Source organism: Lepisosteus oculatus, chromosome 1, assembly GCF_040954835.1.
Source record: "Lepisosteus oculatus isolate fLepOcu1 chromosome 1, fLepOcu1.hap2, whole genome shotgun sequence".
Classification (NCBI taxonomy): Eukaryota; Metazoa; Chordata; class Actinopteri; order Semionotiformes; family Lepisosteidae; genus Lepisosteus; species Lepisosteus oculatus.
The window spans coordinates 75716810-75742414 of record NC_090696.1 but is presented as its reverse complement, the minus strand read 5'-3'; the positions used below and the strand labels follow the sequence as shown (position 1 = coordinate 75742414).

The following is a 25605-nucleotide window of genomic DNA, read 5'->3' as shown; positions in this document are numbered from 1 at the left end:
TTCTGTAAAGGGCTGAGGTGACTGTTCATCTACTTCCAAAACAAAAATCTAGGGATGTGTTAGTCTTAGGATCTGATATTAGCCCTAGTTTTTTTTTTCAAATGATCATTTTGCAGAACAGTTTTTAAAGCACACTCTTGTAGCTATTCGTTTCCATGTATTTAAAAAAAAAACACACAGAGTCTTTCTGTGAAACTGTATGTTGAGCTTCCTCATGTAAACTGATCTGTGTTGTCAAACTGAATGATTAATGCTTCTTGTATTGCTGCCAGTGTGACTGTGGGAAGGGGCAAAAATGACTGTGCTGCCCTCTGGTGCACAAACTGTGCTATAACATGTTACCTTGAGAGAACTTGGGAAGAGGCTCTTTGGTTATGCCCAAATATGCCCATTTCCAAGACTGTATTGCACTGTATTTGGTAGGATTGGGCTTCAAACCACTTCTGACTTAGGATTGTCGGGCTTGACCACTCAGTGTCCACAAACCCTGTGGGGTTGATCTCCCAGTTAGTGTCTGAGTGACTCACCCTGAGAACTTTGTAGTAATCAATAGAAATAACTTTGTGCCTCAGTGAATTACATCAAACATTGCTCCTTGGAATAACTCCTTCACGGGAATTGTGCGCGTATGTGGTTCGCTGCTCTGCGTTCTTCCGTTTGTTGCCGTTCTCGGTCGTGTGTCACTTTTCTTTGCCGGAAACGCGTTGCATGCGTTAGGCTTAAGATTTATGACAATCCATCTCGCTTAGTGTGCTTTTTTTTCCCCCCTCTTCCTCCCTCCCCCCTTCCTCCTTCACCTCTGCTCCAGATTAATGACTTAATCCCAGACGATATAGATTTAGAAAATGAACCCTGGTATAAGTTCTTTTCCGAACTGGAATTCGGACACCCGGTAAGTGTGAAGGCCTACACAAGTAAACCAGGTGCGCTCGGCCTGCTGAGGCACTGCAGGGCCGACCGGTGGGGCGAGCTTGCCTGCAGCTGAGGCCGAGGCTTGGCATGCTGCGAGAATGGGCCGTGGTGTGTGGGTTTGCTTCGTGCAGTGCACTAATGGAATGGCGATGTGCTTGCCGTGGATGGCCTCTAGGCAGCCCACATACAGTAGTGCCGTACTATGAAATGGCTGGTACTGTAGGAATAGTCAAACAGCGTGGCAGGTGAAATCGAAAACCTGCGCCCTTTTAATTTGAACCGTGCTTTGGCTTGGCTTCCTCTGCCACCTGATGGGGTGTGAGAATTTACTTTAGAAGAACAGTTCGCCTTCGGTCCAGAGAAAGCAAAGACATTTTCCCACTTGCTTCTCCCAGCTTGCGAGCTGTGGGGCGGGTGGCGTATGTTTTTGGTATGTAGACGTTTCCAGACAGGAGAATGAACAATGAATGCACAAGGCACAGGAACACAGGTGCAGTTCAGTTTCATAGTGATGACTCGACCTCACTCGTGTGGAGAATAAGGCACCCAGCGGATCAGTAAGTGAAAAACCAGACTCGGATCACAGGTGGCACAGCAGAATACGAGGGGGATCTGTCTGTGAAGAGCCTAAGAGCCTGCTAAGAGCTCTTCTGTTGTTTAGTGGAGCAATAATGGAAGGCTTATTAAGCCTCATATTCACAATGATATGACATAATTCTTAATTTAAAAATCTCCACTTTTTTTTTTCACCAGTTGCTCTACAATGGAGGGGTCAGGTAGTCTTGTCTTTTACATAAAAGAAAATTAGCGCATGTTAGACAGGCTTGTGGTTTTCTTCACCTTCCTCGTTCTCATAGATTAAACACCAGTGTTCTCTTAAACTATCTGTACCATTGATTCAGGCAAGAACTGGCACAGACAGCTGTTCTCAAGTCCAAGATGACAATAACTATTTATCCAGTAAGCCAATATGCCAGATCATATATTCAAAAAATATATAGATTCTTAGATTGAAATAATATTTATGTAAATGTGACTCAGATTTTGATAAACTTTTGGCTTCACTTTACTCCACTACATGTGACTGTTTCTGTGCTTAAAATAAATTCGTTTTTTTGATTACTGCTGTATGTAGTATTGAGGGGAGGAATGTTTAAATACATCTATTTTGAGTTTAATTTAGGATGAGTTACCTTTGGCTGTACTGAACAAGGGCTCTTGAAATTCAAGTCGGAAGTCATCCAAAGTGGTGGTTTATGTCTTGTGATTTCAGTTGACGGACACAATAAATTTTCAGCTAGCGCAGCCTGTCTGAGAGCAAACGGGATGATAATTCTTCCCTGACGTGCTTTCATATCGGAGGAGATGATACGTTTTAAGCCTGGATATAAACAGATTTATCAGATGAAAGTTCTGCAAAAGTATTTGTGTAGATATTGTTTCCAGGAAGTATTATAACAAAAAATAGAAATGTCAGGGGAAATTATCATGCCCCGATGGTTTGAATAGCTGAAATAAAAGTCCTATTTTTAAAATCTCATTTTTGCACCAGCCATTTATCTGGGATCTCCTTGCTTCACTTTGTCGCTTGTTTTCCACTCTGCATGTGCGTGTTTGGCGTCTGTCTGCTGCTGTGTGTGTTTGGCCTCCAAGCTGCCATGTTTGTTTTCTAACCATGTCACTTTTTCCACGTTTTTTTCCCATGGTGCCATTGACTTTCCTTCACCTCATCTCCGCATCTCTTCCTATTCGCTGCTTCCGGCACAAGCCTCCTAAAACACTTTTGGATTATATGCCTGAAAGCTCGCCGTGCGTCTCCACTGAGGTAAAAATTAGTTTTTAGCTGCGTCAGCTTCAAGAAAGTCTCTCGGATCTGTCCAAATCCTGTCGTTGTCCTCGATCAGATACTCCCTGGTACTTCCGCCAGGTTTGCTTGAAGCAGCCAGTTGTACTTGTGGTTAAACGTGGCTGAAAAACATGGAATAACTTTTATTATGGAGTTGTGTGGCAGTGTGTGGAGCTACAAGTGTGACAAAATGTTATATTTTCGTTCCCTAACCCTAAAATAGTTATTGCTTGTAGTCTCTGTCCTCATTTTCAACCTATAAACAATTGAGAACGTGATCGTGTCCCTTCCTTAGCTTCAGAGATTGTAAGAAGATGCTCTGTTTTTAGCGGATGGGGCCGAGCACAACACAGAGCAAAATTACTTTTTTATGGCCTTCAATTGCACATCCCCAACGGAACTGAAAATTAGGAAAATAAGAAACTAAAAGTTTATTGAATCCTTTGGGCTTTGAAGCACTTCTGTGAGCTGAAATATTAACCAATCTGACCATAAACAATATTACTGAAAAGGGATAGATGTTTCCAAATACGAGGAGCAAGGAAATTGTAGTACTGTTCTCACTTTCATTACGTCTTACAGGATAAGGAAAACGCTACATAAGGAAGTCAGATGCTGTTAAAACCGGTACATAGCCCTGAACGTGTTTAAAATGGTCCCTGCGGCCTTGCAACCCAATTAAGCGATTGCTGTGGAGGTAGTTGTCACTTAGAGAAGTATTTATGTTGACAAGTGACCAATGTTATAGAGTGACTCTGCATTCCAGAAGGTGAAGATCACTGCTACTTTTAAAGATGGTTTAAAAAAATGTATCAGGTCTTGTTTGGCTGAAGAGCCCCACTCAAGATGAGCGGTGCTGGGCTCAGCCTGGGGGAGAATGATCGCTTTTTCAAGCAGTGTTTACAAAGAGTTTCCTGCTTTATTTGATCTCGAGACACTAGTGAGTAAATTCCAAGGCTGTGTCATGTTTTGGGTATCAAGCTATTTTGACAACTGGTTGCTTTTCCTGCCCAGGCAGCAGAAGAATCCTGTTAACTGTCTTGCTCTCATTGCTAATACAGGTTCAAGAATTTATCTTTCTGGGTCACGTCTGCCAGATTATTTGCTTGATCTCAGTCAGTCCTAGACTGCCAGAGGAAGCTAAGAAACTTGCAAGAAAAAAATCAAGGAATGTTATTCACTGGAAGTTAATTTTCGGTTTGTTTTTTTTGTTTCCACAGACTTCATTATATCACTCTTCAGCAGACAGAACTCCAGAAAGACCGTCAAGGTAAGCTTCTTGTCCATTTTGATGTAAACCTGGAATTTCAGTGGAATACATTTTAGCTTTTGAAGAAAAACTGATTTATCACCACCTGGGCATTTGTAATCTTAGGCTTTGAGAGACTAATTTGCTTTATGGAGGCAAAAATGTCCATCGTCTTTGTGTATTATTTGCATAGTTGTTGCTCATGGTGGTGTTAATTGCTTATTGGCAATAGTGAGAATTGTTGTGCTTGATGAAATGGATTTTTACATTTCTGTTCTCCCCGGAGGAGTGTGTGTGTGTGGGCCCACGTCTCTTCTCGCAGTAAATCGGGGAAGTATTAAATGTCGCTTTGCACAGACAGCACTGGTAGCCCTGTCCTTATGGGCTGTCAGCTTCGTGTCTTCCATCGCTGCGATGACTTGTCTTTCCTGACCTGTCCTCCCCCCACGGTCATTTTCTAAAGCGTTAATGTCCCATAAGTGGGCAGTATTTAGTGGCCAGAAACTCGCATTAACATACTCCTTCACGCACGGCCCGTGCTTTGTATGCACATGCATAAGTAATAACTAACATGCAGAATTCTTGTTCCTGAAAATGTGAAGACTCATTCCCAGTTCACATGTACGGAAGGGGTCATTACTCTCATTGACTGTGCAACACGGTGGCTGATTTAAACTAAAGGTGTTTAACGTTTTCTTTCTTGAACCTACTCTCAATTACAACACCCACTGCAGGCGTGTAACCAAGCTGAGGTCCTGATACTACTACTACTACTACTACTACTACTAATAATAATAATAATAATAATAATAGCAGAACTGTAGAAGAACAGATGTGCGGTAAAGTCACAGCTAATCTGTTGTATGAGAGACTTTGGCTGCAAGGATTTCTCTTGGAACCCTGGTTAAAAACAAACCTGGTCTTAACCACCCTGGTGACAGAAGTCTTGTCATGCCTCCTCGCCGCTGTCATTGTCTGTAACATGGTTCTGACATCACAATTCATATTGTTTTACAGCTCAGCAAGTGATTACAGAAAAAGAAGGAAGTCTGAGCCTGCTGTAAGCCAACAGAGATCCCAGAGTGATCACAATGCAAATCAGACTTCACCAAGGGCTGCAGACCCACATAGGATCAATAGCACACTCAGAAAGCCATTGACTAGTTCCTCACCCTCATCCCCATCTAGAGCAAAAGGTAGGCATTTACAGAAGTGTAGTTTACAAACCCTTTTAACTCACTACATAAGACGTGCCTTGTATGGGTAAACCGATGCCTTAATATGCAGATGAATCTCCCACCAAAGATAATATTATCTCATTATGAATGGTTATCGTAATGGTAATTTTATCTCTTCATATTATCTTTTCGGCCCTTATTCTGCATGACCTTCTTTAAGTGGGTTGTAGAATAAGTTTTGAGCTTATATGTCCTTCCAGCATGTATGGGAATCAACAGGACTTTTCTTACTGAGTTTTAAAGAGAACTGAATAGTCATTTAAATTCTGTCCACCAGTTAAAGAGAGTTGTTTATTGAGTTGCCTTTTAAGTCCACTTCAATAAATTAAATGCTGTTGCTTTTTAAGAAATGTTTTGGCCTCCTGGAGATAGTTTCACGTGGTATAGCTACATTTTGGGCTAGGTTGGACAGCCTATTCCTGCCTTTCATTTTACAGCTTTACTCTCTGAGAACACTAATGCTCTTCTTTTCTCCCTGCTTTTTATACGCGATTGTCCTTGCGAACCTGTTAATGTCTTCTTGTATCTTTCTCTTGCCATGCTGCTCTTGTGGATATCAAAGGTGGGGATTTTAGCAAAATGCACTCACCCCTTTTAAGTTGTTCAGGTCCCAACCACAATGCCTCGCACGAGTCGGACTACAGCTGCTACAGCGATCACTCTTTCCCCGTTATCCCTCTCGGCTCAAAGAGATCCATCTGCTTCAAGAACGGGTGGCAGAGCCACCGCCAGAATGCGGAAAACTGGAGCAGTGCGGAGGAGGCCGTCTCCCCAAAGCTCAAGTCTCGTAGCTGCGACGACCTGCTGACGGACGAGCGCGACAGCTTGACGGACACACAGACGCGGTCGGAGAGTGTGGGCTCCCTGCTGTGCGACGAGGAGGCGAAAGGTGCCTGTCATGGCTGCCGGGAGGGCCCGGACTCCCAGAGGCCCAGAGCCCGTCACCGATCCGCGCACGACGCGCCCGGGTTCCTGAAGCTCTACAGGAAGATGCACCACATCAACCGCAAGGATCTGCTGACCTCCGAGGTAATTTGTTCGGTCAGGTCCCGGATATTGCAGTATGAGAAAGAGCAGCAGAAAGACAGGCTCGCGGGATGGAGGGAATTCGGCGACGAGGTGCCCAGGGACATGGTGCCAACGAGGATTTCTGAATTCGAGAGACTCATCCAGAAGTCCAAATCCATGCCGAATCTGGGCGACGAGATGCTGTCGGAGGGAACTCTCGGGTCCTCTAAAAGGGGAAGCCGCCCGAGGCGTCGCTTTTCCATCGAGTCCTTGCTGGACGAGGAGAATCCCAACAGGAATCCACCCGAGGGCCAACCTCAGTACTTGAAGAGCAAAGCAGTTGTGCCAATCCACATCGAAGTCACCAGCGATCATCCGCAGCGCGCCGCGTCCCAGTTCGACTACTCGGACAGCGAGCACGACGCGCTGGTGTCCGACCTCAGCGACTTCATCCAGATCGAGGGCTCTTCCTTCTGCAGCGAGAGCGACTTCGACCATTTCTCCTTCACCTCCTCGGAGAGCTTCTATGGGTCGGGCCCCCATCAGCACCACCACCACCACCATCATCACAAGCACCTGGTCAGCTCCTGCAAGGGCAGGTGCCCCGCCTCGTACACCAGGTTCACTACCATGCTGAAGCACGAAAGGGCTAAGCAGGACAGGAAGCAGCAGCTGAAGAAGGAGGAGGCGGAGTCCAACCTTTCCAAGTTGGCATTCCTCGTCAGCCCAGTGCCTTTCAGGAGAAAAAAGTGCTTGCCTCCTCAGAAACAGACTCATAAGCCAAAATCTAAGACCTCAGTTTATGAAGCGCTGGACTCAGCTCTGAAGGATATCTATGATCACATTAAAGCCGAGAAGAGGAGAGGAAGCCTCCCGGACAACAGCATATTGCACAGACTCATAGCAGAACTGATCCCAGATATCCCTGAGAGAAACTCCTCCCTCAAAGCCTTGAGGAGGAGGAGCCCCGAGCAGCAGCCTTACCTCCACCCGCCACCAGATGGCGGCGTGAATTACACCTCATACCCGCCAGATTATGGAAGATCACCCTTCAGTGCCTCTTACCAAGATATGGATGCCAACAACAACCAGGGGAATGATAATGCACGCTGCTTTCAAGGTTGACCATACGGCCCCATTTTCATTCGTTTTATTTTTTGCCATGTCTGTCTCAACTTGCTGAACTTCACTGAAACCCCATTGTCCATCTGTCGTGTGAAAGTCTTGGGAATAATGAAAAGAAAGTCAGCTCTAGAAAGAGGTCTTAAGGAATTTTGAGATGAACTGTTATTAAAGAGCCCCTGGTTTGTTTTAATTGCCATTATGTGTAAATACTGGAGTTAAAGACGATTAACTGCAACTGCAAAACAACAATGAAAATGTTTTTTATAGGCATACTGAAACCATATTCGGATAATCGCCCTTATATATTGTGAATGAGCAAGGATCTGTCTGTATTGTGTCTTTAACTTCAGTAGGTAAACTCTTTGAAGGGTTTAGTGTTCGTTCTATCCTCCCATCGTTACCCCTTCGTTTTCACCTTGTCTGCAAAGTGAGTTCTCGTGAAAGTAGCTCTCTTCAGTGACAGCTCGGAGCTGTCTGGAAGAAATAATCCAAGTTTGTGATCTAACACGCTGCTAATTTTATTTAAAAAAGAAGGATGGACACTTTCATTTCCGCTCTGTTTCCCATGTTGTCATCACCGCGTTCCATCGTTACGTCGCATCGCTGGGTGAAATGTGGAGCATTTTATTCCCTTCCTTTTTCGGGCATCCTCTTCATAGCTGCCTGCAGCTGCTCTGCTGCTTGCATGTATAATCACCGTTTTCAACTGGGGGCTGTTGGCTAAGTGTTGTGTGGAATGTCCCTCTGTCTTGTTGAGTGTTGTGGTTCTCCGTCATTATAAACGAACGAGTACATCGTTCAGAATAGTCCTTAACAGGTTCATACTGTTTCAAATTGACGTGTATATATACAGTACGTGAATTATTGATGACCTGTATTATTTTATTCCTGTGCTGATATCAGTGTATCATAGCACTAAGCACAAAACAGAGCAGGCATGAACACAGCCGTATGTGGTAGTTTCATGTTCACAGCCTCTCACTTGCAGCATGTCTGGTCCTTCAAAATGTTAAGACAGCTAGAAGGTATTTTCTTTGAAAGACTTCATAAGCACATAATGAGAGGAGTCCCTTCAGCCCACCAAGCCCTTTTCTAGAGTTAGTAGCTTATTGAGCTGAGGGTCTCGTCCAGCCTTTTCTTGAAAGCAGCTGGGGTTTGGGCTTCGACAAGTTGGGTGGGCAGCTTGTTCCAGACAACCCCAACTCCAGCGTCCTCCTGAAATACGTTACAGTCAACAAACACAGCGCGAAAATATATTCAAACGCATTATCCTCGCGCTATGCGTCCTTTTAACAAAATGCTTTCGCTTACAGAAATAAGCAGTGACATTTGATAAGTGCAGATTGGAGCAGCTGAAGTCGAGTTTAGAGCTACAGGGAGTCTAAACTGGGGCTTGGGTTCTGGCAGTGACTGATAGTTTTGCTTCAGCTATTTTTAAGTCTCTTTTTTTAAAAAAAAGATCCCTGTGCTGCCTCACTTTCCCTCTTTGGTGAGCACTGTCTATATTTGAAAATTTCCCTGAGTGACAGACTGATCACTCTAATCATGTTGAGGAGCGCCCTGCATAACTTAAATATATCTGCTATACCTTTATAAGCTCTTGAAGTATCCAAGTATCCCAATTAACAGTTAGCACTGAGCTCTGACTCTGGGGTGAATGGAAAGAATGGAAAAGCTGACCCAGCTGCAGATGTTTAAATTGAGCCTGTGAATTATATTTAATAAGCACCGCGTTTAATATTGGCAATGAAAAATTGGTTCAATTTTTATTCTTTTGAGAAGGCAATGAAATGCAGCAGGATTCTGTGGCTGACATTCTGCCTGTGTTTTTGTGCTTGGTCCTTTCCAGCAACATGGAAAGAAAGTACTGTCGAGCAGCTTTTCAGAGTACCATAAAAAATCTAAAAATACTTTCTGTAAATGTGCTGAACGTTATTTATGGATGGGAACCCCATCAGATTCATAAACAGGTCATAGTTTCCCTGTCCTTCATGCACTGGTATTGATCTGAAAAATGCCTAACACTATATAAGTAAAGAGGGTAGTCTTTAACCCTCTGCTGCACACTGTAGCTTTACATTCCAAAGGAGAGGAGGCTGTCTGGCCCAATTGGTAATTAGTGGTTAATGGATAGCATGTTCTCATACAGCCAGGGTATCTGCTTCAACAACATGGCTGGGTAGCTTGTTTTATACTGTCACCGCCCTGTTCGTAAAGAACTACCTCCTGTGCCTCCTTATCTCAGTTACAAATGGAGACTCGCATAGTTTTCTGCTTTTTAAATTGTCCGAGCAATATGGGTCCATTTAAGTCAGAAATGCAAAGAAAACCTCTTTCCTGAATGCCTGCAGCACAGAAAATGCGATGTCCAGTTAATATTAATTTCTCAAGTGTATGGCTTTAATATAGAGCCAGGCATCTTGCACATTTTCTCTGTAGTTATGGCTCTGTGATTCACTTGTAGTCCTTAGTTAGATCCCAATGAACGTGAATGGGTACGGACTGCCGTAGTGCAGGAGACAGGGTTCCTGCTCACTGTGTGCCCTTCTATTGTGAATAGATCAGGAATCCTCAAGAGGCTCGTCTTCTTTTCCTGATGTGGGTCAGTGCACTCCCAGAGACAGAAGAGCTACACCAGACAGAGAGGTGAGGAGGACAGTGTGCGCCTGTGCATTGTTTGATTCATTCAAAATATGAGTAGCTGACGTATGCTGACATGTAAGATGTAATCTTATTAGCCAGCAGCCATATCACTCTGCAACTCACAACTGGCAACCCACTGAAGCTCAGCAGGTGTGAGCCTGGTCAGTACCTGGATGGGAGACCTCCTGGGAAAAACTAAGGTTGCTGCTGGAAGAGGTGTTAGTGGGGCCAGCAGGGGGCACTCACCCTGCAGTCCATGTGGGTCCTAATGCCCCAGTATAGTAACGGAAACACTATACTGTAAACAGGCGATGAGAAGTAAAACCGAGGTCCTGACTCTTTGTGGTCATTAAAAATCCCAGGGCGTTTCTCGAAAAGAGTAGGGGTGTAACCCCAGCGTCCTGGCCAAATTTCTCATTGGCCCTTACCAATCATGGCCTCCTAATAATCCCCCTCTATGAATTGGCTTCATTACTCTGCTCTCCTCCCCACTGAGAGCTGGTGTGTGGTGAGCGTTCTGGCGCACTATGGCTGCCGTTGCATCATCCAGGTGGGGCTGCACATTGGTGGTGGAGGTGATCCCCATTATCTGTAAAGTGCTTTGAGTGGAGTGTCCAGAAAAAGCGCTATATAAGTGTAAGCAATTATTATAATAATTATTAATCAGGACTTTGATTCGCATTTACCATGATGGCAATTCGATCATGTTTAATCCTCCAGTAATTTAAAGTGCAGTATGCCATGTTGACACTAGAGGGGGCGTTTGCGCAGCAAAAAAAAATGTTTTGTGCTTAACCACTGCTCTGTTATTTTCATAGAGTGATGCCTAGCTAACATTACGTCTTATTTTCATATGCTCTTTATTAACGTTAAGCCTTTATTTTATCCTCGACAGAAACAGCCTGCCAGAGCAATATATGACTTTAAGGCACAGACTGCAAAGTAAGTTTTATGTGCTTTCCTGATGTACAAGACGCAAAGCAGATCATATCTGAGCTTGTAATGCATTCTACAAATTTGCAGTTTCTGGTTATATCTAGTTAGGAACATTTGTGTCGTCAATACATTCTGAATAATATTTTAAATCGGTAGCAGACATTGTAAAAATGTATCAAAATTTCAAACTGGTTATGTTTTGTAGAAAACTCTCGCTTGATTGTATAGTTTAAAATTTAATTTCGTGCCGCTTAGGAGTTTGGCCCGTTTGCGTGTCGTTAATAAATTCAGGTCACTAATATTTTGGTAATTTTGCAGACTGAAAGAGCATCAGTTCATTTCGTGGTTACATAGGGTGGCGCGGTTGCGATGATATCACCTAGTACTGTGCAATACCCGTGGCTCATCAGCTCTATTTATAAATGCTGGGGCAGAGCTTTTCAGAAAGCTATTCATCATTGCAGGAAGAAAAAATTAATAATCTGGGGCAGCAGTGAGCTGGAAGTATATGAAGTGTTGCTCCTTCCCATAATGCTCAAGCCTTGCCGTTCTCATGTGGAGCTGAAAAGTGGGAGTTTGTATGGTGAGGAGATCTGCACTAATGTCTTCTAGGGAGCTGACGTTCAAGAAAGGGGACACGGTGTACATCCTCAGGCAGATCGACCAGAACTGGTACGAAGGAGAGCTCCGGGGGCAAGTCGGCATCTTCCCCATTTCCTACATCGAGGTGCGCCAGCCCGAAAGCCGCTCGTCTCTGTTGGCACCTTTGTCCGCCTCCGGCCGCCACATCTCCCCCCTCTGTCCCTCTCTCTCCGCGCTCCCGCAGAAACTCCCGCCCGCCGAGAAGCACCTGCCGGCACGGCCGCCCCCGCCGGCACAGGTCCGAGAGATCGGGGAGGCTGTGGCCAAGTACAACTTCACCGCGGACACCAATGTGGAGCTCTCGCTGAGGAAGGTAAACCAAGATCCTGACTCCTTGAACCCCAAGGCGTTTCTCGAATAGAGCAGAGTTGTAAACCCGGTATTCCGGGCCAAATTCCCCCCCTGGTCTTTACCCACCATGGCCTCCTAATAATCCGCATCTCTGAGCTGGCTTCATCGCTCTGCTCTCCTCCCCGCCGATACCTGAAGTGTGGGGAGCGGACTGGTGCGCTCTGGCTGCCGTCACGTCATCCAGGTGGGGCTGCACCTTGGTGGTGCAGTGGGATCCCCCATTAGCTGTGAAGTAATTTGAGCGGAGTGTCCAGAAAATTGCTACATGAGTGTAAGGATATTATTCTTATTGTTATTGTCATTAGCCCTGGGTCTCCTATCAGGTGCTGTAGATCTCGAGCGTCCCAGATGCGAACAGCCCTCACAGGTGGCCATGTTGGGGGGCGTGTCCAGGTCCCACTCTCCCCCCCCATGGTTGCAGGAGCCCCGTGTCAAACTGAAGTCAGGAAAGAAGCTGTGGTGCTCGTCCTGTTCCGATTCTGACAGCCTGCCTTCCTTCCAGGGGGAGAGAGTCATTCTTCTGAGACAGGTGGATCAGAACTGGTACGAGGGGAAGATCCCAGAGACTAATAAGCAAGGCATCTTCCCTGTGTCCTACGTGGATGTCCTCAAAAAGTCCCCTACCAGGAGTCCAGGCCACTATCCTGACCCGCCCATTCCTCAGAGCTACTCCAGCGACAGGATACACACCTTAGGATCCACAAAGGTACGAGGCTGTCCCACTCCCTTTTAAACCAGTGTTTGTCTTCCGGTCCCCGGAGGTGTTCCGTAACTGAGAATGATCTGATTTTCCTAGCACCAGTGATTTTGTCTGTTTCACACGTTGCCTCTCTCTTCCGCGGTCTCGGTAAACCACGTTTATCAGAAAAAGACAGGCGCCACTCAAGAGTGAAGATGTAGCAAATGAGCTGTAACATTCAGCAGAACGGAAGAATGAGATTGAGTTGACATGTTTCGTTTCAAATGCTGGAAAAAGACCGTCACTGCACAGACAGACTGGTTTAACTATTTTACTTCAGACAACAGCATTCAAAGCAATCACATAAACTGCTTTGAGGTTATTAACGTATTTAAAATTTCACATGAAACCAACTGCTCTCAAACTGCGTTGCGATCCCAAGGCAGGTCAGCCTTTTTGATTTCATAGGTTGGCCTGAGGAGTTTTTTAAAACCGCTGTCAGCTTCAAATGCCACTATAATTATATGAAATTGCAGTTTTTGTGTTATCATGCGTCAGTAGCCCTACGTCTGCCCTGGTCAGGACTGAATGAGACCGTTACCTAGCAACCAGCTGAGTAGGTTGTGATTGAAGACCATTTGAGAGGCTGCTCTAGAAATCGTTTTTTTTTGCGTTGGGCTGTTTTTTCGGAGGAAAGGGGGAAGGAAGGAGAGTATACGAAGGAGAGACTCCTACCACCTCTAGGAGAAAAAGGGGCTGGCCGCATGATTCGCACAGAAGTAAAAAAAAAAAACAAGAAATGGCAAACATAATTCAAATTATTTGGAAAGTGGATGGTAGTTGCTCTGAGGCGGACCCATACTCACAGAGTGTGGCTTGATGTGTGGAAATTCTGGCAGAATTGTCTGAAATTTAGACAGCTCTTTAATGGAAAAATAAATACAGGGCCCATTGCGCTCTTGAAGATGATGTTACACGGGACCCTGCTTCGGGGCTCTGCGCTCGTCCGTACAAGCTCGCCTCTCCCATAACCTGCACGTTTTTACCTGTTACTGCTGGAAATAAAGTTTTAGACTGTGTTTTTTGTAGCTATTGCCTTCTAGTATAATATTGCATTTCTTGTTAAAAAGAGTATTAGTGGTTCTCATCCCACAAAGGATACAGGAGTTGTATAGTAAGTTTTTGGTATCAGTAATAAACCACAGAGCAGAGAGGTGTGACACTAAAAAAATACCTTTTTGTTTTTTTTTAATACTTCTTTTGTCCATATTTTTGGGATTAAGTGAAATGTTATAGCCAAGTGGTAAGGAATTAAATGTTTGATAGCCATAAAACCAGTACTGAATATAATAATTTAAAAGGCATAAGCAGTACAAATGTATATACTTTTTTTTACAGTTATTAGAGATAAATTAAGCATTATCTGAAGTCTTTTGATAAGTTAATTTAACATTTTTAAATGTTGCTGGCATAAACTGATTGATGAAGATCTTCCCTAGTGTACTGTATAACTGACAGACTTCGATTTCATATACACTTCAGTCAATTTCATTTCATGTCAACTCCAGTCGAAAGTAGAAGGGATAAAGTGAATGCCCAGGTACTTATACAGCTGCGTGGACTTGAACAGTTCTGTCTTGGAATGGATCAGATTAAAAGTATTACTCAGATTAGTTCTTAATGCATTTTGATGCAATGCAAGCATGTCTTTAAGTTTCCTGCCATGTGGTCATTCGAGCTACTTCACCTTTGGATAATTTAGTCCCTACATGGCCACAGTAATGCTGGAATCGTTGTTAATACCGTCTTACGCTGTGACTAAGCTGTTTCCCATTGGGAAGATGTGCACTATAGTCAACATCCACAGTCATTTAACAGTCCCTTACCAGCCAGGGGGAGCCATGTGTTGTTTAGTGTGGAAAGTACTGGACTTGGAGTATCTCTTGACTCGGTGTGATGTTTTCACGCTTCACAGAGAAGCTTAGCTCAACGCTGGGGATCTAGCTGCTGAAGCACATAGAACTCAATAGTGTCTCCCAGTGCGGTTCTGTGCTTGGTTTTCCAAGAATTCTGACCACGGCATATAATTGTAGGAGAAAGGCAACAGGATGAGTAACAGGTATAACTAGAAAGTAGAGGTGATCCTAACTGCGTACACCAAGTTTCTGTACTTCTCCCTGTGCAGCCTCTCTGAGCTGAGCAGCATGTTTCTGTACAGAGCAGATTCTCCAGATTAGAAGAACATGAATTTTTCTGGGGATGTGTATTTCTCTTTCACATTGATAATGAGCTTCATCCTTCAGTGTTTTTTTTGCTGCCTGCCAGCTGCATGAAACCAAGGGAGGCTCTTCTCTGAACGATCATGGGTCGGCATCCCTTTGCTTTCCTGCTTCTGAGGCGGTGTGGTGTTTTCCTTTATCTTGCCTTCTGTTCTCCTCCTTCCTAAGCGCCTGTCTTCTCTCTTCCAAGATCTCGACCCGCCCGCGGTTCAGCACCCCGTCCCCCACTTTCAGACAGCGCTCGTCCCCTTCTCTCACCCCGCAAGGGGCCCACCTGCAAGCGGTCACCAACGAGTGGATTTCCCTGACTGTAGGGATGTCCCCCAACGGCACGCCCGCGCCCACTCCTCCCCCTTTCCCTCACAGCTTCCTGTCTGACCTGGAGGACCTTGATTCTGTAGCGTCCCCAGCTTCTGCCCCTCCGTTAGGACCTTCCGCCTCCCGGAGAATCATCTCCTCTAGAGTCGAGGAAGGGCAGTTCATCCCCATCGCCTCCCCTGAAGCCTTCTCCAGCCCGCCAGAGGCGGCCCCCTCTCCACTGCCCTGTTCGAACCCGAACGGCCTGAGCGAGGCGCAGAGTTCAGACTCCTCGCGCGGGAAGGAATGTGGTCCCGGGGGAGCGGCTGGGTCCCGCCGTCCCGGCGGCGCGGTTGAGTTTGACTCCGATTGGCGTCTTTCCGCGCGCCAGGGACTGTCCCCCACGGCAGACCAGGAGGAGGAGCTTTGCCAGGAGCTGCTGTCCATCACCCCAGCCAGCCAGTCACAGGGGGAGGTTCAGCCAGGGGCGGGGTCTCGCAGGCGAGCGCCAGGTGTGCTAGGGGAGCTTCCTGAGCTCTACATAGAGGAGGAGCCGGGCGAAAACTCACAGGCTCCCCCAGCGTGTAAGAGCCTGGCCCCGGTGAATAGCGAAGATTCAAAGTCAAAGCGGCAAGAGGTATCATCTGCGTTTTTTACATACACCTGTGGTTGTGCTTTTCGTCTTCCTACAAACCTGCATACCTTAACCCATTAGGTCCAGCAGTTATTGAAGTGCAATAATAACTCCTCCTTGACGTAGTGTACCTATGTTGGGGCAAGTATGAAGTTTTTGTTTTAACCAAGCATAGCATCCTGTGATAGCCTTTGTGGGTGAGGCAGAAGCTCAGCATTAAAATAAGCACAGCGGACTTATTGTGATTGAGGGAGAGCAATATAGTAGAATTTTATACCTAGTGTTTGGTGAACTTAAACAGGCTCAGAAAAACTCTGATTCCCTTGTACATGTTTGATAGACTCAGGCTAGTTTACATCTTCAGAAATTAGTTGAGTGCTGTGCTCTTTGTTGCTTTCTCCATTGCCTCTTTCACTAGGCTGCTGTTTCTTCAGAGGCGCTGCCGCCTGCTCCTTCTTCCATTCCTTCACTGCCTGCACCCTCTTCGAAATCATCGTCCCCCCCTCCTCCCCGCTCCACGCCCCCCCAGGCTGCTGTCACAAACTCCCCCCCTCTCTCTCCAAAGCACTCTCCCCGACTGGAGTCTAGGTCTCCCAAAATTAAGGTAAAAAAAAGCTGCTGTGTTTTTCCCCGTAACTCATTTAACTGCACCGCTTGATAACACACTAAACGTGTCTGTGGACTCTGTCTTTGACATGCTGTTTATTATCCGAGCATGGCTGTGAGTTCACACTGCTTACCTGTGCTACTCTGGACTCCTCACACTACACACTGCAACACTGTATTACAGAAACAGCAGTTTTTTATTCCCTCCAGCACTTGCCTGTTTTTAAGGCTGTAGGTTTAACAAGATTAACTGAAACTTTTATTGTCAATCTTAAAAGGTAGGAGGGTGACCCACACAATCATGGGTGGAGAAAATATTTGATCATTTGAATTTAACGGATTATCTAAACAATTATTTAGTAGAGTCTGACTTCAAAGGCTAGTGATTTTTGTTGTGCCAAGTGATTTATTTGCCTTAGAAAGCATGATTTCCATCTCAGCCCAGATACCACTGTAACTAAATCACAGCGGTTTTATAAGTTTTAATTGTCCTTCTATTTGCAGCCTCCTCCAGCTGCCTTTGAAATAGAGGCGGAATGAGCAGGAAGCTGTCTGTATACTTAAAATTTAGATAAGGATATTGAACCATATTTAAAAACTAACATGCATATAATATGTTATTAATTTCCCCTGCCTTCGTAGCTAAACCTTGCAGCTTAATAACTTAATAAAATACAAACACGTGCCTACTGTTTTGTTTTTTTTCCAGTAGGTGATGTTGTACGTTTCCAGTTTAAATCTGTGGACTTTGTGACTTTGCTGTGAAATTGCTGTGACAGTAAAACCCCTTTTTGTTTTTCGTCCACAAAATCATTCCCGGCTTGTTGACGTTGTCCTTCACCGGGAATCTTCAGAGAATGCTCCCGGGTGTTGTTTGGAGAAGCATGTGCGTTCAGTGTGTGTGCCCCTGCCAGCTGTAACGTTCACGGGGTGTTCTGATTCTTTCAGCACGCTCTCAAACGCGATGTTGTTGTTGTCGGTAAGCCTCCTCGTAGCCCGGTGATGTCTAGGAGGTCCTGTGGATCACCGGTTAGAGGTCAAAGCTTTTCGCCATCACATAGGGTATGGGGGATGTGTCCTCTGAGTGTGTCCTTTCCGCAGGTGTGGTCGTGGGTCTGTCGCATAATCTTTAAAGTTCACGTATCCCTTTTTTCACAATTGTTACACCATACTTCGTAATTGGTTTACTGGAGTTGATTCGGGGTTTTGTAAAAGGTAGCGTCAAATTATTCAGTTTGAAATGTACTCTTTTTGTGGATGCGGCGCTGGGATACCTTCAACTTTAATGACTTGTCTGCGTGTGTGTGTGTGCGCACGCTTTGAAGCTGAGCATTGTGAGGAAAGTAAAGTGTAACGCAGAGAGGCTTTCACGGGCTGGGAAAGCACAAGAAGGCTGTGCTCTGGGGGGAAGTGGGACTTGTGCATGCAAAAACCACGTGCTGGAGTGAACCTGCATGAGCCCTCTTGGTGACATCGATGAAGTCAGTGTGGACTTTGGGAAGTGTTTTGTTAACTTCTGCTGTACTCAGTGGTTGAATTGTAAAGGGCATTACAATTGTGTTGCCTTTTCGGAAGTTGTTGTTTTTTTTCTTTATGATCTTCTTGAGAATCACAAGGCATGTGTTTTGGTTGAAGATAGCAGGGCTGAATATATAAATCTGTAGCAAAGGGTTTGGCTTGCACATGGTAGACATTATCCTAAAAACAATATTATTTTGTATCTATATGAAATGTTTTTTTTTCATCTTAGGAATGTTGAATTATGTTTTCTGTGTACACAGCTTAGACATGGTGTACCTGCCAGGTCCAGACAACCAGCCCTTTCCCCCAAATTCCTTCCAAAAAAGGGGAGTACAGTCCTCATTGTCAGCATTTGGCTTTGTCCTCTTTGTGCTTGCACAAGGCTGGAGTGTGCAGTGGCTCTGGCTTTTCTGTCGAATGCTTCAAAGTTGTGCTATGAGATGTTTCACGTGAACTGTTGCACGCTCGTATAATTTTGCATTTTGTTTTTCAGCCACAGCGTCCGGCGTTCGTCCAAGATGCTTTACACAGTGGCGGAGAACCGTGAGTGTCCTTCGCTTCTCCTGGAAAGATTTCGAAGTTGACCTTATTCGACAGCTTACCAAACAAATTTTACACTTGTAATTATTTGGTAGATCAAGATATAGGTATACTGTACCTCCACTCCACAACATCTTGAAGCCTGTTATTGGTGTAATTATGTGAAGAGGGTGGAAATGGAAGGCAGCGATATTCAGTAGGCAGGGGTGGGTGAGAGCACATGCTATCTGTTCACCCCTGAACAGACAATGTGTCCTCTTTAAAAATGTGTTGAGGAGGAAGTTGTACGATACGAGCCTGATGGTTTGTAATCCTTACTAGGAAAGCTGTGGAAAGCTACTTACTGTATGTAGCATCACACGCCTGCTAAAAAGATCCATTGGGCAGCCATTGCATCTACGAGACAACTTCTTTGGCAGTGTTTTTAATATGTGTTAGAGATGACAACTCATGCTATCTGTTGAGGAGGTGAAGAACAAGCAAAATTAGTCATTTATTTGGCTTTTATCCCGATTGACTTAAGTTCGCAGCTGTGAAAATACTGCCGTGAATTTTACCGGAGCGATCTGGGTGAAGCTCAAGGGTTCCATAGCACGGTCTCACCTAGGCATTGAACCTGCAACCCTGGGTTTAAGAGTCTAGAAGTCTGACCACTGCTCCACCCTGCTGGACTCGGCCCCTCGGTCCATCCACGCCTCATCTGTTCATCCCCAACTCTGAGTCTCGTTAGGCTCTTCTTTAAAACAATCTTTTAAATCCTCAGTGGTCACATGGGTGTCATTTGATACTTTGTGAATATAAATGTGCTCTTTTGATTGTGTCATGGAAAGACCACTCTTTTTTGTGTGTGGCTTGACTGAGCTCTGTAATTATGTGGCCCCTCCGCTCCCCGTGCTTGATCCTCTGAGCCCCAGCGCATCGCTCGCTTGGTCCTCTCTCTGGCCAGCGCCGCAGGTAACCGGGCCCACAATCTCTCTCCCCCCCCCCCCGCAGGTTTCAGGCTCTGTACAACTACACGCCGCGGAATGAGGACGAGCTGGAGCTCAAGGAAGGCGACGTCGTGGATGTCATGGAGAAGTGCGATGACGGCTGGTTTGTCGGTGAGTGTCGCGAGGCCCAGAACGAGGCGGGTGGTCCGGGTTCGGCAGGACGGGGCCAGCCAGTTCTTTATCAGGCGGCCCTGCGCGCCGCGCCTGCCGCCATTCCTCCGCCATGACGCGAGCCGTTTTTCCAGATGTGAGCTGATCGCGGGGCCCGCCAGGTGGTCTCCGTTCTGTCAAGAGCAGCTGTTGCGAGCCGGCGGGATTACCGAAAGAAACGCGCAGAGGCGTGGGAAACCTGAGAAGTTGAAGAAGGCTGCTGAAGGTCTACCCAACCGAGCTTGTGCTGGCCTTGCCTTCTCTCGACTGGTCCTCACGCCTCTTGGCCATACTGACATGCTCCAGCAGGGGGAGCTCCTCTTCATGCTGCTTTCCCTGGAGCTCTTGGTGTCTCGGTACAGCATAGCGTCGCCTGCGAGCGACCAAGCTGTGGATCAGCAGCATCATACTGATTGAATATGCCCATACTAGCTGGATGGCATGTTGCCTGTAGTATCTTAGGTCAAGTAGATGTTGAATCAGTCGTTGTGTGGCAGTCACCTGCGATTTCTGTGCAGATCTGCATGACTCACCAGTCCCAGCGATACATATTTAGGATGAAGGTACCTGAGCGTGTCAAGAGGCTTGTGCTTTCTTTCAACACCTGCTGTGTTTCCTCCCTTCCCAGGAACGTCAAGGAGAAGCCTGTTCTTCGGGACCTTCCCTGGGAATTACGTAAAGAGGCTGTAACATTGCGGATTGTTGTCGGTGATATTCTCGCCTGCTCAGCACAACTCCTACAAGACATTGGATAAGAACAGCCAGAGAAGAAAAGGAAATACCACACAGACGCGTGGGTTTTACACTGAAGATAACCTTTAGCTATAACTAGCCATCTTTCTAGAAAAGTAGTACGGTAATGTTGAAGTAAATTGAATTATGTTTCAGTTATCAACTTAGCCAGGGAGAAATACAATGGAGGAAAAAAAAGGATGGAACTCGTCCCCCAGCTGAAGAAAGGAATGAGACCCCCCTCTATCTCGCCACAGTCCAGAGGGGTAGTGCTGCTGAAAAGCATTTCATCTCTTTATTTATTAGCAGTGATGTGTGAGATGTGGCTGTTGCAGAGGGCAATGAGTATGAACGGTTCGGCACAGGACGATGGAAAGCTTCTTTGTTCGATATCGTTCTCTTTATTAAGAATCTTCAGTGAGTCTTGCTGATAGATTCCATAACTAGGATATTGCCTTGTGCATCGTTGCCTTTTTTCTGTTTTTTTGTGAGGCACAATGTAAGTTAGTATATTAGATTACAGTAGATACATCCTATAGCTTTTCACCATAGGGAGAAAAAGGTTCACTTTGCATCGGATGTAGACGGGACTTTGGACTTCAGACTGAATCTTCCCGAGAGAAAACGTAACCAGTATGCAGTGTTATATTAGTGCCAGGCATTATGGCTTTCATCTAAACCATTCCTACATTTAAGTTCAACTACAGTAGATGAAGGATCTTGAAATCTCGTTACTATAAGAGGTACAGTATCAGAGGTATCAAATTGTACTATAACTTCAGTGCATTAAATGAAACTAGTCTGGTGAGGAGCATTTGGAGATTTAGAGGTCTGAAAAAGACGTCTAAGCTGTTTTGAATTGAGATTTTTTTTAAAACAATTCTTACCAGAAGTTTCTAAAAGTATTTTACAGATAATAAAGACTTGGGTGCTCGAGGTTAAGGATAAACACCTGTACATGAACAAAAGCCAGTTTGAAAATCCTATCTTAAAAACAGATTGAAAACTCCCTTTTTTTTTCTTCATCTGAAACCAAAAGCTGTAATAGGCAAGGTTCCTAATGACAAAACTGCCTGCCGTCTGTTTCTAAGGTTTTTGTGGAAGATGATTTGGGTCTCGTGTAGTGTTCAAACTTACTGGGGTGGGAGGGCACCTTTTTTAACTAATCTTGTTGCATTGCATTTGGCACTTGCTAATGCAGATTGGAGTTGTTTTATATGTTTTTTTCCTGTAATTGATATGACTAGAGAAACTGGGGGAGAGTATACCTGACTTTTAAGGGACAACTATGATTTTTTTTTTAAAACAAGAGTTCCTTAAAGATCAGTATAAAGCAGTAATCTGGTCATTGCGCATTTCTTTCTCATGTCCAACAGTCAAATTCCTTATATATATATATGTGTGTGTGTGTTTGTATGTATACGTTAATTATTTAAAACATTTATGAGGGACGTAAATCCCCAAAGTTTATTTAATTGTTCGGTAACTTGTTTTGAACATTGCTTGACACATTTATTTCTTTACATATTGGAGAAGAAGTAACTTCCTGCCACAGCAAGGGCTTCGCCAGAATATTCTAGGGAGTGTTGACGTGAAAGCCGTGGCATCCCGTTAATTGAAACAGGAAACAGAACTGTGTTTGTTGCAGCTGAATGGTTCACATTAACACCACGACTTCTCTCATCTTTTTCTACAAGAAGCAGTAGATCCCTCGACATGTGAAATAATACTGTGTAGGCACTCAGTATTGAAAGTGGTGTGATTGAAAACACAAACTACACGTATGGCAGTATCATATTTTAAGCACCTTAAAATGTCATTCTTTCGGTTTTCACATCCATGCCTGAATTTACCACATTGTCTGTAGCGTTTTGTAAGTCTTTTGTATGGAAGAATCCACTGCTTTATAAAGTATTTCTCACCCAGCATCAGTTTCCTTTTATTTTATTCCTTAAAACGTCTCATGCATCACATTGTTCACATTCACATCTAGATGGTCCAAATCTGCAAAATAGATTTATGCAAAATTTAAATCATTAAAAAAAATATTAACACTAGTATTACCAGCAAAAAATAATAATAAACTGTGTACATAAATCTTTGTAAGTATTGGGTTACAAGAAATTAAGAAATATACGGTACTCTTTTACAGTACAACTTTGTTACAGCAACTTACAGTGCGTAAAGTTTTGAATTTTGGGAGATTTCAATTTTGAATTAAAGCATGCAGCTTTGCTACGAGAGTCACCTCTGTCAGTGGCACTCTTTATAATGAACCTGCAGTGTTTTGGTCCGTTCCAGTGAGACTCTTTTCATTTTATTTTAGAAGAGTTCTTCATCTGGTGAGCTCTTAAGGAAATGATGCAGTGGCGTTCTTACAATCAATGTTTTTTATGTTTTTTCTTCTTTTGTGGAATTGTATACCTAATAAATTCTGCCTGATATGTTTTTGCCCCATTTTTATTTTGTATCAGCCCATATATACGATTGGCATTTACTCATGATTAGTCCAATTCTAATATTGAATGCCCCTTTTCTTAAAGATGGAAATAGTGTCAAAACCATGCAAAGCCAGTTACAGTTAGCTCATCGCATGATGTCTGGGAAAGCTCACGTGGGTGTTGTGTTTGGGATAAGTCGCTGGAAATAGCTGGGCGCCCAAAGGGAGTTCAATACTGGCACCCTCAATCGCAGGGCCATGTGAAAACAGCTGGACTGATTTCCTCGGCTGTAAATTACTGTGTGTGCCCTAACATTCATGAGTTCAACATCTGAGCTTTCTGCAGGTGGAAAGGGGGGAGGAGATCTGTAGATAGTACATGTTGAAGAATGGAAACAAAATAATGCAGCTGTTCTGTATCTTTCACATGGAAAGAGACACAGGACAGCTGCATTAGGAACATTGCATTTAAGTGATTGTGGATGCATTCACTAGAAAAGTGATTGCATTTGTATAGCCCCTTTTTTCTCAAAGGATACTAAAGTACTTTGACATATACAGTATAAAAGAGAACCTGCTCGATCTGCTGTCAGCATTTTGTCCTCCCCTGGGTGATGCAGTTCTCCACCAGGAGCCCTGCTACACTGCAGATCGGGTGGAGAACTGAGGTTACCTCGCCGGTTGAATTGAGGGAGAAATCCTTTGAGGACTGAATTGAGGTTGTCTGGGTTCAAAGCGGAAATAAGCCAGGACACTGGGTGAACACCACTACTCTCGTGGGCAGTGCCTTGGAGTCAACTGAATCTGGGACCTTGGATTAAGGTCACATTTGGAGGGTGAAGTCTCCTTCATCACAGTGTCTGCTGTTGCCATACGTGAGCATCTGTTTTGAAATTCTGACCATGGGAGAAGAGTGCCACCTACTGGTCCACCAACACCCCCTACAGCAGCAAGCTGGTTTCCTCAGAGGTCTCCCAACTCAGCACTGCCCGGGATCAGCCCTGCTCCATGCCGACGATCGGAGGGGTTGGGTACAAGGCGCTAATGCTCTGGATGTAAGTGAGAAGGCACACCTCAAAGGTTTTATTATTAAAAAATGACATTTTTATAACAATACACCGTTATAAAACAGGTTTTAGATTGCTGTCGTTTTTCCATCGCTGTGAGCGGAAAATCTAAGATAATGTGTCTTGGTTTTAAAATTGAAATGGAATAAAAATTGTACAATTGTGCCTCCTACGAAACTAAAGTGGGTTTAAATTCAAATTGTATTAAATATTATTCCTCAGTGCTTTCTGCTACCTTGGGACACAAATATTTTTCCAAAGTTCAGTCCTCAGAAACTGAAAGTTTCTTCTTTTATTAAATGTATACCCTTTCTTGATCGCTGCAAAGAAGCCATAAAATATATTATGTGAAATCTAGCTACAAACAGGGTGGCATGGTAGCAGGGTGGTCAGCATTGCTGCCTCACAGAACGGGGGCTCTGGGTTCAATTCCAGAGCTGCTGTCTGTGTGGAGTTTGCATGTTCTTCCCACGCATGCACGGGTTTGTTCTGGGTGCCCTACTTTCCTTCTGCACTCCAAAGACACGCTGGAGGGTTAATTGGCTTCTGGGAAAACTGGCCCTGGTGTGAGCCTGTGTCAGTGGCCTGTAGCTGTCCAGGGGGAACCCCGCCTTCCACCCATTGCATGCTGGGATAGACTCTGGCTCCCCCGTGCCCCTGAGTTGGAAGATGTGTTTAGAAAATGGATTGATGGGTAAATTAAAATATTACATAATAAATGGCTTAAATATTGTATGCCTTCAATATTTTATCACATCTAATACAGTTTTTGTTTTTGCTGTTAACTACATTATGAAATTGTCTCCTTCTGAAAATACTGTACATGTGCTCATGTGCCCATAGGCTGTTTCCCCAGAAGCAGTGCCAGCTTTTCACATAGGCGTACTGATGGACGCTTCTGTCAGCAAAAACAGACCAAATCGCTTAATCGTCTTTACTTTACCTTGAGTGTTTTTCTTGCTTTGAAAAAAACTTGGTCGTGTCTCAAAGTGACTAGTAATTCTGGAGACGGGAGCCGACCCTGGCATAACCTTCCTAACTCACCAGGCACGCAGTAGCATTGCTACTTCTTGTCCTCTTGGCGTGTTTATCACATCCTAATCCTTATACTCTGTGCTCCCACTTCCGGATACTGATCTTAACCACTGGACAGGGTCCTCCTCAGCACCTCGCTGGTGGGAGTCTCCTGCTCTCTCTGCAAACCACTGTCCTTAATCCCCCTTCAGTTATGTGAAGACTGTTTGGTCTCTGTGCCTCCATAGCAACCACTGCTAAATAACTTGAGTCAAGAAATCCACTCCAAAAACCTTGGAAATCTGTTTTTCCTGTCTTGGAGCAGAGTCATCGCAAGGACTTTGAATCGGAAGCGAGCGCAATTTACCAATTAAAAACGGTTAAATTTTAAGTATGAAAAGTTTTACTCTATTTAAGAAAAGCTGCCATTTAAACATCCCTTTGTTTAAATGTACAAAGATTTATTATGCGGCTCGCAGGACCATCAAGCAGGCTAAAAGCGAAGTTTCTCCTTGTGGTGATTCCTAATGACAAAGAGCCCCAGAAGGTACTGTACACACACACACCCAAGGGATTAATGGAGGAGGAACCACAACAGAAATGTGACTCTGCTGCTAACCAAAGGATTTTGTGTGTAGGAATTCAAAAAAAAAATCAATGGCATGTGCTAGTTAGCGAATTTTCATTTAGACTCCAGAGCCTCTTCA

At 44.6% G+C, this 25605-nt stretch overlaps 1 protein-coding gene across 16 annotated transcripts in view; it reads left to right on the top strand.

Annotated features, from left to right (window-relative positions):
• Positions 1–22821, top strand: part of LOC102693209 (sorbin and SH3 domain-containing protein 2) — an 85249-nt gene extending 62428 nt beyond the window's left edge. For 5 of the 16 annotated variants that reach the window (XM_069193268.1, XM_069193288.1, XM_069193283.1 and 2 more), the window contains 14 exons: positions 3979–4028; positions 5025–5203; positions 5808–7373; positions 9939–10024; positions 10917–10963; positions 11570–11684; positions 11784–11912; positions 12453–12656; positions 15597–15842; positions 16258–16443; positions 17394–17507; positions 18460–18509; positions 19500–19606; positions 20274–22821. In XM_069193268.1, the coding sequence (XP_069049369.1) occupies positions 3979–4028; positions 5025–5203; positions 5808–7373; positions 9939–10024; positions 10917–10963; positions 11570–11684; positions 11784–11912; positions 12453–12656; positions 15597–15842; positions 16258–16443; positions 17394–17507; positions 18460–18509; positions 19500–19606; positions 20274–20335 (3141 nt within the window). In that variant the 3' untranslated portion in view covers positions 20336–22821. The other 11 variants (XM_069193290.1, XM_069193278.1, XM_069193295.1 and 8 more) reach the window with 8 other exon arrangements.
• The last annotated feature ends 2784 nt before the right edge of the window (positions 22822–25605 follow it).